Raw genomic sequence first — 18,144 nt, forward strand, 5'->3', positions numbered from 1 at the left:
AAACGAAACTAACTCTCGAATGATATCATTAGTTAAGTTACATATAATATTAATTAAGAACATCAACACAATCCTTCTCTAGAATAATTAGATTTTTTTTTATTCATGTTTTATACAAAGGTATAAATTATAAGGCTAAAGGTTTAATTTAGATTCAAACACTAACCAGTAGTAACGTATGGTCATCTAAAATTGTTATAAGTACGTTTAAAAGCACTCGAATTTAAAAATAAAATGAGTTCAATAACATGCTTGTAATGTTTGAGTTGGACTTCCTTTTCGGTTCCCGATGAAACGAAACAACTATACAAGATGAATTGAAGGATTGGAAGACAAGTCTAAATGAAAAATAGTCTAACATATTTTACATAATATATTTTATATATCACTTCACATAATGTAATACTATAAGGTAATAATTCTACATTTCCAATTATCTAAAGTCACACAGCCTCTAAAGATCCAAATATAGTTCAAACATATTCAAATCAAATCAAATCAAAATATACTTTATTCAAGTAGGCTTTTACAAGCACTTTTGAATCGTCATTTAACAAACTATTTAAAGTAAAGCTACTACCGGTTTGGAATGTAGATTATACCGAGAAGAACCAGCAAGAAAGTCAGTAATTACTCTTTTTCAACATCTAAATATCTAATCTAATATTCAGTTTCTGCCTGTCTTAAATATCTTAATATAGCGTTCTGTAAGTCCTTTAAAATTCATCGTGATTCGTAAGCTTTTAATTCAAGACATAGTCAAAGAGTTATATCTTCGCAATTGTTCCCCAGGGAACAGTCAAAGAGTCCATGAAATCACAATCGTCGCCTCATTAGCTCTTTATACGATAATGACTACAGTCCATGATCTTCGTTAATTGATGTCATTAGTTTGAAAAGAAGACGAATTAGCTGATAATCCTCTTTTATTTAAAAGATTAAACAAAGCAACGGAAAAAGTACATTCTGACTAAGGTTTTCCTTTCTTCTCTAATTTAACAATTCTCTATAGATTTATTGTCTGTGCTATTGATGTGTTGCTACGTATGCTGATGATATTTTCTATGTACTGGTATTTGTTTTAATTTCAAAGCTATCGAAATTTCTGGAACACAATTTGAATTACCTTTGACTGACTGTTCAACCCATCATATTGTGATACGGTTAACTTCGTTGTAGGTTGCCAGTCAGCCTTTCTTGAGAATAAAATTGAGACGCAACTGTTGAATAGTTGCGGCATCTTGTAGAACCTTAGGAAGAATGCCGTTGACTTATGTCTAAGTTCTCGTTAGTAAATGAAAGTATTGGTTTTGAAATAAGGCGAATGTTTCAGTATTTACCTACTATATATATATATATATATATATATATGTATATATTGATCTGATGACCGTCTGTGCGTTCCAATAATATCCAATAAGAAATATTTGACCAGCTGCATCTGTGAGTCATCTAAAAATATAAATATAGTCAAGGGGTGAACTTACGAAATATTGGTTTTAAGAAATTTAGACTTTATTTCCTCAGTAATAAGTTCATAATAGAATAAATGTTATAACTATGTCTTTAAAAAATATTGTTTTCGTTTACTATGACCTTATTTCTTCATCGTCTGGACATGAATTCGATTCCTGGTTAAAAATATATTTCGTTATTAATACTTTACAAAAAACGACAATATCAATTTTGGTATTCATAATGAAGCTCTCATGGATTTTAAGTAACTGTTTTAGTTCTACTTCTAGTCAAATAGATAGATAGATAAACTATAGATAAATATTTATAGAAACCAAACATACATCATATTGTAAAACTAATCTCGAACAAACAAACATTCTTTGTGACTGACTGTTCCATAGCTTTTCTGTAAAAAAATATTCCGTATCTCATTTATGTAATTACGTCGATGTACGTAACGTATCGTAAACAAAAAACACATTATTATTATTATAAGTGTTAATATATAAACATATATATGATTATATTCCCTCTATCGTGCTTAAAAGTGCTTAAACGAAGCATCGTGGGGTCCATTAACTTAATGCACTAATAAATTAAGCATTTTAAATATACTAGACGACCTACATGCGTCCTAGTCTAACTGGATCAAGGTTATTGTATCTGGCTAATTAAAGCGACCGTTTAATCCAGTACCACTGTGTTTCAGCCTACATGACATGAAAAGAATAGGGGGCAGCACTGGCAGGGCCAACAAAGGATTTTGAGAACTTTTTTTACGAGTGTGCTCTGTGAGTGAGGAAAACGTCATTCATCTGCTTCCGAACCAAATCAATAATTATTTGAGTAACGACGCTTCATCTAGAGCCGAGATGGCCCGGTGGTTAGTTCTAGAACCGTCCAAATCAAAATATACTTTATACAAGTAGACGTTTACAAATTTTAAATTGTCATCTTAGAAAGTATATTAAGTGACCGACGGTTCGGAATGTAGACCTGCAAGAAACTCAGTAGTTACTCTTTACCAACATTTAAAATATACCGTACACCAGTTAATCCACCCCCATCCTAAACCTTCCTAATAGTTAATAACCTATCAAAATCCGTTGTCTCCTTAACTCCATCATCATGCAGATCTAATGTGTGTCACCTACATGTAATACTTCAAACCGATCAATCCTGCTTCAGTACATAGCATTCGATCCATTCATACATACGACTCTTCAAGGTTCGTGTTTATAATTAAGTTAACCACAGACAAAAACCACAGATAATATATTATAGCATTAAGCAAAAATGTCAAAGTGACGTAATGTGTTTTTAATTGCTTTTACATAATTAGTATTTATCTAAGCACAATGAAGGTCTAGCCAACAGATAATCTAGTATAGGATGACCTATTATATTTATATATATATGTTTAGATGTTGTCTGTCCGTTGATTAGAATTAATTGAAACGACCCGCTTCGCCCGTTAGCTTACTTCCTTATACAAGTTACAATGAACCAAATTACGTTGCGACGTACTTTTCATTATACTAAGCACATTTTGATTATGTTTTAAGTGATTTTATAGAAAATTGTTCTTGAAGTTGTTTAAATGAAATTCTCAATTTATTTTGACTGAATTCTTAAAATCTGATTCTTCATTTGGTGTTCTGTTAGTAACAGACCCGTAAACGTGTGGTCGAGATTGATTTACTCGGTAGTTGGGCTTTGTAATAGCTCGTCTGGGTAGGTAACATCATAATTCAAGCAAATGGCACAAGGGACTTAGATATCTTAGTTCCTAATGTTGGTGATGCATTGGCGATTAAAAACATGTAAAATATTTGTTACAGTGCCAATGTATATAGCCAATAGTGTCTATTTACCATCAGGCCATCATTGGTGGCCAATCTGCCAATCCGCCAACAAACATATTGAAGAACTGTCACTTAAACAAGACATTGTAAGAATGTTCTAAATTTGAATTTAGAAATATGATAAATTTTTAAACGAATTTCTTTGGTCATAAAAGATCAACTACGGAATTTAGCTAGTAAAATTTTAAACTCCAAAATAATTGCGAAATCTTACTTGTATAGAGAATTTTGATTGATTGAAATATTTCGTACCGGTTATAACTGGTTTTTCCGAACTTTAAAACCCTTATACACATAGATATTTATGTGACATTACACTATGTAATAATCTTTAATGTATATTTTCAAGGTTATTGGTTAGTCATCAATTAGAACTAATTATCTCGATTATATATAATTTTGTTATTATCTTACTAGGACCTGATGACCTAACAACAATTATTATAATTAAGGAGGCACTTAATAACTGTAAACAATTAATAATAGTTTCTATCCGTTTTATTTATATAGTCAATTATCAAATAAAAATCAAATATATTGAAAATCTTGCTAAAAAGGTTTATAAATACAATTCTATGTTCAAATTAAATTAGGATTTTTTTACGTCATAATCATATTTTACCTTATACAATAAAACATCGAATTCTGGTAAAAAAAAAATTCAAAATAAGTTTGAATTCGAAAATATTTTCAGTGTGACATTTAATTCTTTACGATATACAGACATTGTCAATGTTAACTATTTATTATTAACACATTTAGTAGAAAAACTCGATGTGTTTTGATTTAAATAAATTGTCCTTGATCATATAGGATTACTTAACTTCAAATTCGAAAGAAGTCACCATAGAGCACTAGTATTATTCACGAGTTAGCTCAGTGAATATAAATCATTTTATATTATGGACGAGGAAAGACTGCGTGTCGGTCTGTCTGTAACACCGTGCATACTGATTGAGTTGAATAGCTTCGAGTCGGAACAAATGATGAACTCTCTTCGACTTTTTACACATGATGTAATTTATTTTATTGAGAATATTAGTCCGAAATTGTTCTGAAAGGAATCTAAATATCACGCTATGTATATCTTTATATATACATATTATGTACGTGTGTGTGTTACTGAAGTTCTCCTATATGTGGAACTGATTTCGAGTGGGTTCCGTATGGTTTAAATTGGACCCGGTTGATAGCGCTGAGATCGGGAAGTAAATACATATATTAAATAAATAAATAAATATTGAACAACATCACATACATTACTCTGATCCCAATGGAAGTAGCTAAAGCACTTGTGTTATGGAAAATCAGAAGTAACGACGGTACCACATACACCGAGACCCAAGACAACATAGAAAACTAATTAACTTTTTCTACATCGACTTGGCCCGGGACCTCGGAGTGGCGTACCCATGAAAACCTGTGTACACACTACTCGACCACGGAGGTCGTCAATCGAAGTTGGTCAGCAGAAGTCGGGCAGCTCGTATATTAAAGTTAAATTAGTAAGCCAACTGCACAGGAAATTAAAATACACAAACACAGATTTATTTTCTGCTGTTTAATTCTCATAATCCAATGGGATGACCAAGATGTTTTGTGGGAGCGCAAGATTTTCGCACTTCCCGAGGCATGGTTTCCAAAAACTGCAATATTCCTAGCTACTGATTAAATCTCATCAGAAAAAACTCAACACACTGAAGTCAGAACTTCTAGCTTTAAAAGCTAGCTACAGTAACGAGACGAACTACAAATTAACACCTAACACCATCGCACACAACTTAAAAAAAACTATTATCGAAGGTAAAATAAACCATCAATAAACCACACATAATATTAGTAAACAGAACCATTGAAGGTATTCAAAGCTGATCTATAAAAGGTAAAACTAAACATATAGTATCAACATCAAATCGAGGAACAGTTTTAGAATTATTACCGGCTCGAAAGACAAGCGGACATGCTGGCCTTAGCGCTTGGTGCAAGTGTTGGACATTTTAATAATCATATTTTATTTGGCGTAAAAGTTATAACTGCAGTTATCGTACACAAGGACAAATAACATGAAAAAAAGTTGGTGTCGTGGAACAACTGCTTGGATCGAAGTCGCTTTCGCCTTATATTATGCAATAAATAAGAGACACAATAAAATAAATTAACAATGTTTGAGAATAATAAAATGACAAGAGATAGAGTTCTTGGTGGTCTTTGTACAAGTCCTTCTGGGTAGGTATCACCCACTCATCAGATATTCAACCGCCAAACTGTAGTACTTCGTATTGTTGTGTTCCGGGTGAAGGGTGAGTGAGACAGTGTAACTTCAGGCATAAGGGACATCTTAGCTCCCAAAACCAGTGGCGCATTGGCGATTTAAAGAATGGTCAATATTACTTACAGCGACATTGTCTATGGGCCATAATGACCACTTACCAGGTGGCCCATATGCTCGTGCACCCAAGTATATCATAAAAAAGATGTGATTAAAATTCCCATGGGAGTCAAAACAATTTTTCTAGTACCGTATATAAAAGAAAGAGACAGTGAGAAAAAGAATGAGAGGGAACTACATAACGTCTTTTTCCTTTTGCCACTTCACTCTACTATAAGATGCGTAAAAGAACTTCGTTCCAATAATGGTAGTCTTCACTGGGGACGAGGCGGCGAGGAGGGTAAATGGCGCTCTTAATATCAACCTGCATCATACACAAAGGAGACTTATTTATAATACTAAAATTGCATTTGCAATATGACTTAAATTTAAACCAAATAACTGGACTTCTCGTCATTTATAAATTTCTCTTACGAGATGTATAGGAAAAACTTCCTTATGAATTTAACTTTGAATTGAATTCCATGCATTTATTAAATAAGCTCTAACTGATATGTACATATATACTGTACTTGTGTATTTATCTTTTGCGTAACTCAACATTAGGAAGGAAGGAATAAGACGAGTCGTAATATTGTAAGGTTATAACTTGGTCCAATCGCCTCCAAGCCTGAGGTATTTGCTTAAGCATTACAGAAGTGCTATTATATCAGGGACTGTTTATGGTAGTGCCTTCTACCTCAATGTCCTTATAAAGATCTGTACAATAGCTACAGAATTAAGCAGTTGTAAATTAGAATTGTAAACAGATTAATAAAGATACAGAGGCATACAAGTGCCTTTAAGTAAAACAAGTGATGGTCGAGGTTCCTCGATGTTATTTCTACATTATATAAGTTTTGTAGTATTGTTCTGTTTACGGAACTAAATCGAACATATTCTTAATTCAAATACTCTTGTAACCGTTTTATGTCGTCATATTATATTTAAACGAGAAAACATGTCGGTAATGTAGATTTTATTGTAAGGACCGACAAGAAACTTAACAGTTATTTTGACAGTATAAACATACATAATTTTTTTAATCATCTGCATAATAGTGTTTGATCCAGAAACTGAGTGTATAGATGTAATCAAAATTTAATATAATGTTATTTCTTTTACAGAAGCCCGACACTCGAGGGATCGTCGTGAAGTCGACGATGTTCACTACGAGGACGTGCTGGCTGATGAAGCGACTGACGATGAAGCACAAAACGACGCTGAAGGTACTTTAAGTATTGTTAACTCTAACAATTAATAAACGCTGCTAGATTAAGGTCTTCAGGATTGATTGCATCATATAGTCATCAATAGTATTATAACATTTGTAGACTTTTCAAGGGTATCTATTATTATTAGCTTGTTCCATTTATTTAGGATCAGTGCAGTTCCTTCTTTAACGTGTTTCTACATTTTTGTCATCAGCCTTTCGCCATGACTGCCTTTAACTAAACGTATCGACTCCAACTTTTTATGGCTCTTCTATGTATCCTCTTAATAAAATCAAGGAGTTATTTCGATGACTCCCATTTGTGTATAGGATATTTAACCTATTCTTAAAATCAGATTTCTCCATCGAACTTGCTTCGCTCCTTTCTTAATGACCCTGTAGATTACTGAACACATTCGTTTAGTTAAAAACTAATAAAAACTGCATCGAATTACAAGATTGCACACATACATACACACGTACACACAAACACAGCCTGAACGGCTCTGCACGTCGCAGCATTAAATTTATTTTAAAAGACTGAAGTAAAGCGTTCACAGCGCAAAATTATCGATTAACTTAAGTTTATAAATTTACTGCTAATTGCTTCTTGGAAGAATCATCTTTTCAAACCGGTTGTATCCATTGAACTACCATGAGAACGTAATAAAGTTTAATGAACACAACGCTGACGAAAAGTCGTTTGATAGCTACCAAGCGCAATGGTTTGATCAAAATACAAAAGCACAAATCATATTTATGCGACATTTTAACTTTCTCCGTTAAAGTGTCAAGAGGTCATAAGTGCCGCCATAACTTATTAGAAGGTTGTATTATTAAATTCTTAAAGTATCTATATTACATACATATATATCAAGACATCTTACAGATTTTTAGATGAACCTAATATTTCAAACTTATATGACCTAGTTGACAACACCTGGATCTTAACAGAGGTTCAATAGTTCAAATTTAATTTTGATACTAGTTTTTTTTTAACTGGTCACATAAATGGAGGCTAAAGAATACATCGCGAGGATACAAAAATCGGCTGCTCTGATTCTTGTTTATTTACCAGGACAACTTGGATTGGCTAGAGTAATAAGCTTAAACTTCTCTTGTAACAGAAAGAAGGTCCCAGTAGTGGAATATTTAAGGGCTGTTAATGTATTATTTTTATATAATTCCAGGCAATGACGCTGATGAAGAAGAAGAAACAGATGCCATTATATTGACTCAACCAACTAATTACAACGCTACACTTGGGAAAGATATAAGATTGGAGTGTAAAGTTTCACCAGCAGGTAAGTTTTGTACAGTACAATATCAAAACAAAAACTATCGTTAGTCAATTTCAATGGCATGAGTAGTAAGGTTACATAAAGTAACTTGACCTTGAAACGACACGCTATCATTGGTCGAGATTTAAAATAAATGTGTGGTTCGTTATGGATACGTGTAAAAATTAAAGTAAATTATAATCCATATATGTATTTAGGTGGTAAAGTTTTGTATTTTAATTAAATATATATTAATCAAGAATCGTTTGTAATATAGCAAAGTTATTAGAAAATGCATAGAATATGTAAATCTAAGGTATTCCTGCCATTGGAATACACTATTGATAGTTCTACTAAAGAATGATATAAATATTAAAGTAATACATTGGTAATTTCGTTTGTTTTACGTTTACAATATAAAATAATAATACAGTCGTATTTATTAATAGTCATAATATCATATTTATCGTATCAAATGTAACAATCGTCACAAATCGTCATTTCTAATAATAAATTTATTTACGTACCTAATAAGTGGACACGCTGTCTGTCACTTCGTTACCGTTAGGCGGAAGTTGTTTTGGCGCCACCGGAACAACGCCATCTTGTGACGCAACATGATTTATAACACAAATGCGAGACTATATTTACGACTAGCATGACGTGTTTATCAAAGATAATTAAAGTGTTTAGCGAGTATGTGAAACGAGCATTAAAATTAAAATTGCCCGACACTTTTATTACATGACAACTTGTTTTTATCACGTGGTACATGGTTTTTAGGCGAAAATTGTGGATTCAAACTTTGCCAATTAAAAGTGAATTTTTTCATGTGAAAAATTTTCATGTGATTATTTTTTGTTTATGATTCAACTCATACTGGATGGTGAAAGAAAACATATTAAGGAAACCTACATCTGTTGGGCGAAACCTCTCACGTGTATTTATATCCACAAAACAGCATTTGACGGAGGTTTGAGTGTGTAAGTAACCTCACACACTCAATAGGAGAGGCCTTAGTCAGTCCAACTGTGGGTTGTTCCTTACTCTTATGATTAAAATCCAATTCAATTGAGGTTATTTTAAGAATTAATTGTTTCAGACGGTGTCGTTGTACAGTGGACGAGAAATGATGGCAAATTTTTCATAGGAACGCAGAAGCCATTGGATCAAAATCTCACTTCTTACGGAATCGAGAATAGATTTTCGATGTAAGTTACCATAATGTTTCTATTTCTGATTGGATTCGTTGGTCTAGTGACTGGATATAATGCCACATATCCCAAGTTCCTGGATTAAAATCCCAGGTTAGGCCATTTAAGAGATATTGGGTTTTTCTAACGATAAATTCTCAGTAACAACCCGGAATCTGAAAGTAGGTAGTGTTAACAATTGAAAGAAAGTACGTAGATCCTGTTGGTCCTACGCCTGATCTCTTTTCAATCGTGTCGGCTTTTACGTCCCATCTGATTATGAGATTGAGATTGTCCAGTGTTATATGACCCTCACAATTGACCAGTCAAGTAACCCGACCGTGTGTCAAGTATACGTCATCTACATCACGCATAAATATTTCCACAACGTTCGAATTCCAAGATTATTATTTGTTTTACAAATGGAATTCTTATTTAATCATTACAAAGAATGAGATGGAAATTTGTATTATATTATCATTTATATCATTTTTTGTATTTAAGTGTGTTGTATTTTATTTTTCAGCCCCGCGAATTCAACTGACCTCTTGATAAAAGATGTCAAGATGTACGACAGCGGCGCTTACAAGTGCGACATATTGCAAATGAACCGTGCGAACATTGAACACACCTTAGTTATATTCGAACCGCCTAAAATTATCAGTGAGTACTAATTACTACTATTAGCTGTTAGGGGGCCGTCATCATCATCAGCAGTCCATACTCGTCCACTGCTGGACATTGGCCTCTCCAATTGCACGCCACTGTGTTCTCTCTTCGGCTACTCGCATCCAGCTCCTGCCAGCCGTCTTGCGCAAAGTTTGCCGAGACGCGGTCTCCACTCTAGAACACGTTTTCCCCAACGGTTATCAGTTCTGCGACAAATATGGCCGGCCCAATGCCACTTCAGCTTACTAATCCGGTGGGCTATGTCGATGATCCCTCAGAGAAACGCCGAGTATAACCCTATCCATAGCACTCTGAGCGAATTTAAACTGGTGGACCTGCCTTGTCGTGAGAGTCCACGTTTTGGCTCCGTATGTCATGACGGGTAGGACGCACTGGTTGAAGACTTTCGTCTTAAGGCACTGTGGGATCGAAGGTGTGAGCCGTAGAGTAACAATAAAACATGGTGATAGGGCCTTGATAGGGTAAGGCAATTGTATTGTAAGGTATTGATGTATTCCGATTTAAATGACGAGTGAGCCAATGTAACTACAGGCATAAGGGACATAACATCTTCAAGGACCATAGTTCATCATAGTGGTAGTATTTTAGTTTTCGTTTCAATATTTAATAACTGGTTTCCTTCTAAAGGGTTTACGGCAAGCGATGATGGTCAAATCGCGGAAGGGACCGATTTTCTGCTCACTTGCGAGGTCTCTGGATCACCCCCTCCGCAAATTGTTTGGTCAAGAGATGGTGAAAATGGGGTAAGTTTCCTTTGTATCGATTACTTAATTTACATTGAGAGGAATGAAGGTAATTACTCAGCTGTAGGACATGTTCGTTTGACATTTTATAGTCACCCACCTAACCAACTAGAAAATCCACAACAGTACGATTTCTAAGGCATTTTCTGTATTCGCCTGCTGTTTTTCCAAAGCGATATGACATGGAATTCTTCAAAAAAAGAGCGTACACGTTTCTCAAAGGCCAGCGATGCATCTGCATGCCCCATGTTGTTGGAGATGTCCATGGACGGTGGTAATCACTTTCCATCATGTGAGACTCCTGCTCGTTTGACACCTTTACCATAAAAAAATGACAATTTAAAAAATTACCTACAAAATTTTAATTATTTTTCACTTAAAAAAAAACAGTTTTAAGGCGATCACATACATCGTTTGTTTATGTATTTGCATCTAAATTTGTTATAACAACGTCAAGTTCAACGAGCAACTTCCGTTATTGAACAAATAAACATCACTCGATGCATTGACAGGCTGATATGTCATTTCAACCTAGTTATCCCGGACAAGGAAACATAGTCCGACCACAGGATACGCGGCGCCTCATTGCGTAATTAATTATAACGTAAATAGGAAATATACATTACAAATAAACAATACTGACTTGTCAAATGGAATGTAATTTTGTGATTTAAAAAAAAAAGATTAATTGTTTTTTTTATTTATGTGATTATGAAAAATTGAATTGACAAAAGATTATACGAAACTCAATGCGTAAACCTTATTTTATAACATATTACTATTTAGACAAAAAATTATATCTTGAAAGCATTAAATAAATAAATAACTATATATCCAGAATTCCAATATATTACACAATAAATTTAGGTATTATTTCTACTATTATAATAATTATTACAATTTTTCAGTATCAAACTAAGTCCAAATATAATAATAAGAAAATTCGATTAAAACATTAAAAAAAGAAACCTTAATTTTTTTTCTAAATATATTTTTACCCTTTTACTCGTTACAGAACAAGCGTCTGGAAGAAAAGGATGGAGAGTTCACCGTCAACTCCGTCTTTATCAAGAACGCAAGGCGCGAGCATTCCGGCAAATACTACTGTTATGCTTTCAATGGAGTTGGTTCGAATCAAGCTGAGGTCTATATCACAGTGATAGGTAAGTTTTTTTACTTTTATATTATTTTAGATAAGATAATTGTATTTTACCTTAAGTTTCGGTAGGTAATAAAAAAGTAACCTCACGATCTTACCTTTCCAATATAATTTTTCTGAATTCTGATACGTCACATACAATCGTCAAATACAATCTGTGATAATGAACGAACTGAAGAATATATTTGTAAATTTTTTTTTAATTGTCAAATTTATGCAAACTGTCAAAACGTATATTTTATTGGCAATATATAAAATATATTTTTTACTATTTTTTTTTACTTTACTATATCGATATAGTAATTCTATAAATTAAATCCGTTTGAGAGTTTTTAATTTATTAATTTTTATTGAAATTTAATGATTTATTAGATTTGTATTTATTAATAGTAATAAATATATATATTTTTAATTCAATAAATAATTGTAACAAAATCCTTTTCAGGCAAACCCCGCGTTCATGTCCATAAGACTGTTGTGAATTCCGCCATCAATGTCGAAGCTGTTTTGCAATGCGCTGTGCACGATGAGCCTACGTAAGTACTTTTTTTAAACTATTCGGTTAGGCATGTGACTCCACTCACAAACGCGAAGACGGCCAATACAGTCAGCGAGAATGAATTGCACTAGTCGTCTTCGTCATGCTACCCACGAGATGCTTCTTCACGCCTCGTTTGAAGGCACCCAGGTTATAAGAGGAGGCTAACACGTGTGCTGTTGGAGAGTTCCATTTTTTGGCGGTGCGACAAAGTTGTCAAATTTCTTCGTGCGCGATAGTATTGATGTCACAGTTAGGCGGTGACATCGATACCATTCTACATTTAACCATATATCAAAATTAAAAAATAATTGAATGCGTGACGTCTTACTCGACTAATGCTAATAATCATCTCTTGCTCGCCGATAAATGATAACATCGTGATAACTGCCATATGATCCAGCAACTTGGACTGGAGTAGAGGTGTGGTGTGGAATTGGCATCAAATCTTCTCCTTAAGTGATATTGTTGTTTAGTTATGGAACATTTATCTTTACTTTATCACCTTGAAAATATGTGATAAAATGTCATAAATTTATTATAAACGTCTTCATCTGTATCGTCTCTAGTTCCCACATCCGTTGGTACAAGGACGGTCAACACATCAAGGAGTCCTCAACCGAGTTCAGTATCAGCACAAGGGGCCAACACTCCAACCTCACCGTTACCCCGGATGACGACCAGGACTTCGGTACGTTCACTTGTGAGGTAAGTTTCGTTTATAACTTATTTGATTTGTTAATGAATCATTAAACATAATTGAATATATTTTAATAATTACAATAGCTAATCTATATTGAATTTTTTTCAGGCTGAAAATGAATTCGGTTCACACAATAGATCTATCGACCTGGTCCAAAGTCCGGTAGTTGAACAACTTAAAGTTGAGGGACCGAGGCTATCTTGGACCATTCACTCACACCAGCCTGTCGAACAGATTGAGATTCAACTCAAAGATATGTCTGGGGTAAATATACTTTTATAAATTACATATTTTGTTAGTAACTACCTAGTGGGTCGCCCGCGAATTTTCGCTTTTACTCAAAAGATTTTTTTTTTTTAATTTCATTTCGATGTCAAGTACAAATCGCTCGTCTACACTGTGAAACAAAATTATGAAACATTATTTAAATGATTTTTTAATGTCGATTAGTACAGATTACTTCCGTTAAAATTGGAGTTTTTCGATATTTTCTTTAATTTTGTTTATGTTTATCATATTTTTTTATACAGCCGTAGTACTTTTTAACGGGCCAATAACTATTATCCGTTTTCCAAAATTAAAACTTTGTAACGATATCGTAAATAACAATCAAGAATCAAGAATCATCTTTATTTTTCTGCACATCTACGACTGGAGCTCTTCAAAATGAGACCATAACTGATTTTTTATTTGCGTCTACCGTCCCATAATCACTGGGACAAAAATCTTCTTACGCTATTAATATATAAGATGCTTTAAACTTACCTCTTATGTAACACGCATCAATGAATACGACACCGATTGCCCCTGATTGTCTGTTACATGACAATAGTGCAATTTATACGCTGATATTTTAATAAATGATTTAGTCACGCTATCCGTAAATACCTCCAATTGGAATATAGTTGATGACTTCAAATGTAACATGGATGCTAGAAATATAACACGAGTATTATTTTCTTAAATACTTTATCGTTGTAAATAGTGTCAATAGCGTCAATCCTGCCCTTTGGGTTATTGTCAGCCTCATCATAGAACAAGCTTTAAGCCTAACTGGTAAATAGGAAATTTAGTAATTCCTTGTTCCTTGTGACCTTAATTGATTCGTTGAACTTTTGTTAATAATATTTGACGACCTCCGTGGTCGAGTAGTGTGTACACCGGTTTTCATGGGTACGCCACTCCGAGGTCCTGGGTTCGATTCCCGGCCGTATCGATGTAGAAAAAGTTCATTAATTTTCTATGTTGTCTTGGGTCTGGGTGTTTGTGGTACCGTCGTTACTTCTGATTTTCCATAACACAAGTGCTTTAACTACTTACATTGGGATCAGAGTAATGTATGTGATGTTGTCCAATATTTATTTATTTATATTGATTTTGTTTAATAGTTCATACTCAAAAATCTTTAGTGATTTTAAACAAAATATAAAATCATTATTTAATTTTTTAATGAAATTTAGATATTGATATTAATCATTTATGGATTTATAGGAGGGTGATTGGAGAACACTGAGTGTGCCAGTACCGCAAGGAAGGAACCATGAATATGATGTCGTGTATACACTCGACGACCAACTACAGAGCGGAACGTACGAAGCAACGGTCAAAGTCAAGAACGAAAAAAGCTGGAGCGTACACACGGACAGCGCTTTAGTTGAAATAGGTATATTATATAGTTGTGTAGTTAAACTTTTATTATTTTGAATTTTTTTTCTTTTTCGCGCCGAGATGACCCAGTGGTTAGAACGCGTGCATCTTAACCGATGATTTCGGGTTCAAACCCAGGCAGGCACCACTGAATTTTCATGTGCTTATAATTCATCTCGTGCTCTGCGGTGAAGGAAAACATCGTGAGGAAACCTGCATGTGTCTGATTTCAACGAAATTCTGCAACATGTGTATTCCACCAACCCACATTGTAGCAGCGTGGTGGAATATGCTCCAAACCTTCTCCTCAAAGAGACCTCCTCTCCCTTTAGCCTTTTTGTTTTATTTTTTTGTGTTATTTACTTTTTTTAACATTTTTCGTTTTTGCTTTCTTCTTTATAGAAGCTCAGCCGGAGTATATTCAACACGCTTCAGGTAAGCATAGTTTTTAAATAGTAAATTTATTTAACACAATGTTTTCGGGTAGTAACCACCCACTCATCAGGCCACTTACTTATCAGGTGGCCCATATCCTCGCCAGCCAAGCTATGCCATTCAAAAAATAATAATCAAATGGTTATTTTATTAAAATAATATAGTTTGAGTTCACAAAAATAAAGTTTTTACTCTATCACCAAGCGTAAAATACAGATTAGTGAGCCAGTGGAATCACAGACAAAAGATACATATTAGACCGTGGAAGATGACACATTGTTTTGTACGATACCATAAAATACGATTGACGAACTCCGTGGTCGAGTAGTGTGTACACCGGTTTTCATGGGTACGCCAGTCCGAGGTCCCGGGTTCGATTCCCGGCCGAGTCGATGTAGAAAATGTTCATTAGTTTTCTATGTTGTCTTGGGTCCGGGTGTTTGTGGTACCGTCGTTACTTCTGATTTCCATAACACAAGTGCTTTAGCTACTTACATTGGGATCACAGTAATGTATGTGATGTTGTCAAATTAAATATATAATATGTCTAATATAGTATATGCAAAATTTGAAGATCAATCTATATTTATTCCAGTGTACCGAGACAGCGCGCATTCCATCACGTCCTCATCTCTCGTCCTCGCCGCGTCGATCATGTATCTCCTCGTGCGAATGTAAAGTGATGAAATAGCTTAATTATTTATTACTAGTATCAAGTATAAGACAAGTATATACATTCGCTGTTTTGATTATTGTTCATCAAATCTGTCGATGTTCGAACACCGCTTTTCGTATAAATGTTGGTGATTATAAATTTTATCGAAACAAAAAAAAAAAGAAAAGAAAATCGTCGACATATGCATTTTAACTTTTAACGTATACTCATTTTAGAGGCTTTTTGACGTTAATATTAATTAAAATTATATGCTTTTGTTTCGATATAGTATATGCAAAAAACGAAGTACAAAATATTCGATATGAAAAGTAACTTTTAAAAGACGTTTATAACAAAAGCCAAGTTACTTAAAAAACCGCGATGTTCTGATTTTTATTACGTTCAATATAAATAAATAAATTATGTAATTAAAATTATCTAAATATCATTGTATTTAATTATTTTATTGTAAATATTATACAATTATGTTTTAATTAAATTAATGATTCATTCGATTGGTAAGTTTCGTTAATTAAAATTGTATGTCCTTTTTATTTTAATGTAAACTTTCTCACAAATAAATAATTTTAGTTTTAATGTATTAAAAATATAGGTAATTATTACCAAAGTGTATTTAAGTTAATCACATTAAGTGTTACAGTTTTATTTAAATCGTAATGAATTGCTTTTTTTTTAATGTTCACTCGGCCTCAGATAAAAAATATTCAGCCTAAAAAGAAACGAAAAATTTTAACAGCTGCCATTTTTAAATATAATAGTTGTTTAAACTAATACCAGTTATATGTAGTTATAAATAATGTGCCTAATATACAATAGTTCCAGAAGGTGCTCTACCTTATTAATGTAATTGTAATCTTCCAGTTCACTGTATTTTAATGAAAAGACATTGCGCTATTAAAAATCTTAAAAAAAAAGAAAACTTTTCAAGTTTCAAAGTAATTTTACTTTGACATCTGTCAAAATAAAAGTTTTAGAACAGTTAAAAAAAAATGGTTGACGTTGACATTTAAATGAAAGATTTCTGACAGTTCAATGACTTACCAGCTAGTCTATAATATTAAAATCGCTTTTTAAATGAATAAGTGAATATTTTGTTTAAGATATAATTAATAATGTGGCGCTTTTATATAAACATAGGTTTTTACATTATAATATCTTATGTAGAAGAGATTACATTAATTATATAATATAAAAGTACAATTAACTGTATAGAGAAACAAGAATTAACATGACTTAGTGGTTTTTTCAACAAAAAGTGATACATTCTTGTATTCATTCATAAAGCAACGGTAATTTTTTAAGTTTATTGCTTTTTAATATCGCTATTGTAATAATATTTACGTAATGATTGATGAACCATTGAAATATTATAAAATCCGATTTAAAAATTACAATTTATACTTATATTGCAAAATTAATAACATTTTTTTTTATAATTGCCATAATCCGAAAGCCCTATATTTAATACCTTTGTTCTTACGTAACATAAAAAAAAAAATATTCCGGTTATGTTAATTGTAATGCAAATAATTTGTGATTATGTAACTGTACTAATTATATTCACACCGTTGTACATGTTGTACACAACTAGCTATTTGTGCCTTCTATTAGAAAAAACGGAAGGTGATATTTTTGATCTTAAATAAACGATTAATGTTTGTAAATAATTATATACAAGAAACATTGTTTTATTTCATCCGATAAAACTCATTGAACACCCTTAGATACGATGTTGTCCTTCGAACAATTTTGACAGACCAACTGGGCAGATAATGTACAAGCGTGTGTTTTTTTTTTAATTTGTTATTCCTTGGTGCAAGCTTAAAATTAAATTTAAAATTTGTAATTAAAACCGGCGACCTGCAGCAATGATCTCTTCCAAGCAAACTTTGAGCATATAAATGGCTGTAAAATAAAGTGGAACACAATAAACATATAACTATAAATATAAATAAAAAAATCCATAAATAAATAGCTACGTCTAATATGTGTAAACCTATTTAAGTACAATACATACGCATAAAGCCATATAATTAACACGCAGCCAACTGGTTAAATTAGGCTTTTAATTAACGTCTTAGACATTAGGATAGGTACTACAAGGCGCGTACTATACTATAAACGGAAATGGATTGGCTGAGTGTCACTCAGGGCGCTGATTGAACAGCGCCGCTTA

General features: G+C 33.1%; 1 protein-coding gene across 1 annotated transcript in view; it reads left to right on the plus strand.

Annotated features, from left to right (window-relative positions):
- The window catches only part of LOC125074029 (limbic system-associated membrane protein-like), a 147,879-nt gene extending 130,230 nt beyond the window's left edge, over positions 1-17,649 (plus strand). Inside the window, exons 3-14 of the mRNA XM_047685207.1 lie at positions 6,819-6,920; positions 8,095-8,208; positions 9,287-9,395; positions 9,904-10,040; positions 10,695-10,810; positions 11,826-11,973; positions 12,415-12,505; positions 13,077-13,215; positions 13,319-13,474; positions 14,702-14,873; positions 15,260-15,292; positions 15,888-17,649. Of these exons, the coding sequence (XP_047541163.1) occupies positions 6,819-6,920; positions 8,095-8,208; positions 9,287-9,395; positions 9,904-10,040; positions 10,695-10,810; positions 11,826-11,973; positions 12,415-12,505; positions 13,077-13,215; positions 13,319-13,474; positions 14,702-14,873; positions 15,260-15,292; positions 15,888-15,970 (1,400 nt within the window). The 3' untranslated portion in view covers positions 15,971-17,649. The remainder of the gene's footprint in view (positions 1-6,818; positions 6,921-8,094; positions 8,209-9,286; positions 9,396-9,903; positions 10,041-10,694; positions 10,811-11,825; positions 11,974-12,414; positions 12,506-13,076; positions 13,216-13,318; positions 13,475-14,701; positions 14,874-15,259; positions 15,293-15,887) is intronic.
- The last annotated feature ends 495 nt before the right edge of the window (positions 17,650-18,144 follow it).

This window comes from Vanessa atalanta, chromosome 26 (assembly GCF_905147765.1).
Source record: "Vanessa atalanta chromosome 26, ilVanAtal1.2, whole genome shotgun sequence".
NCBI lineage: Eukaryota > Metazoa > Arthropoda > Insecta > Lepidoptera > Nymphalidae > Vanessa > Vanessa atalanta.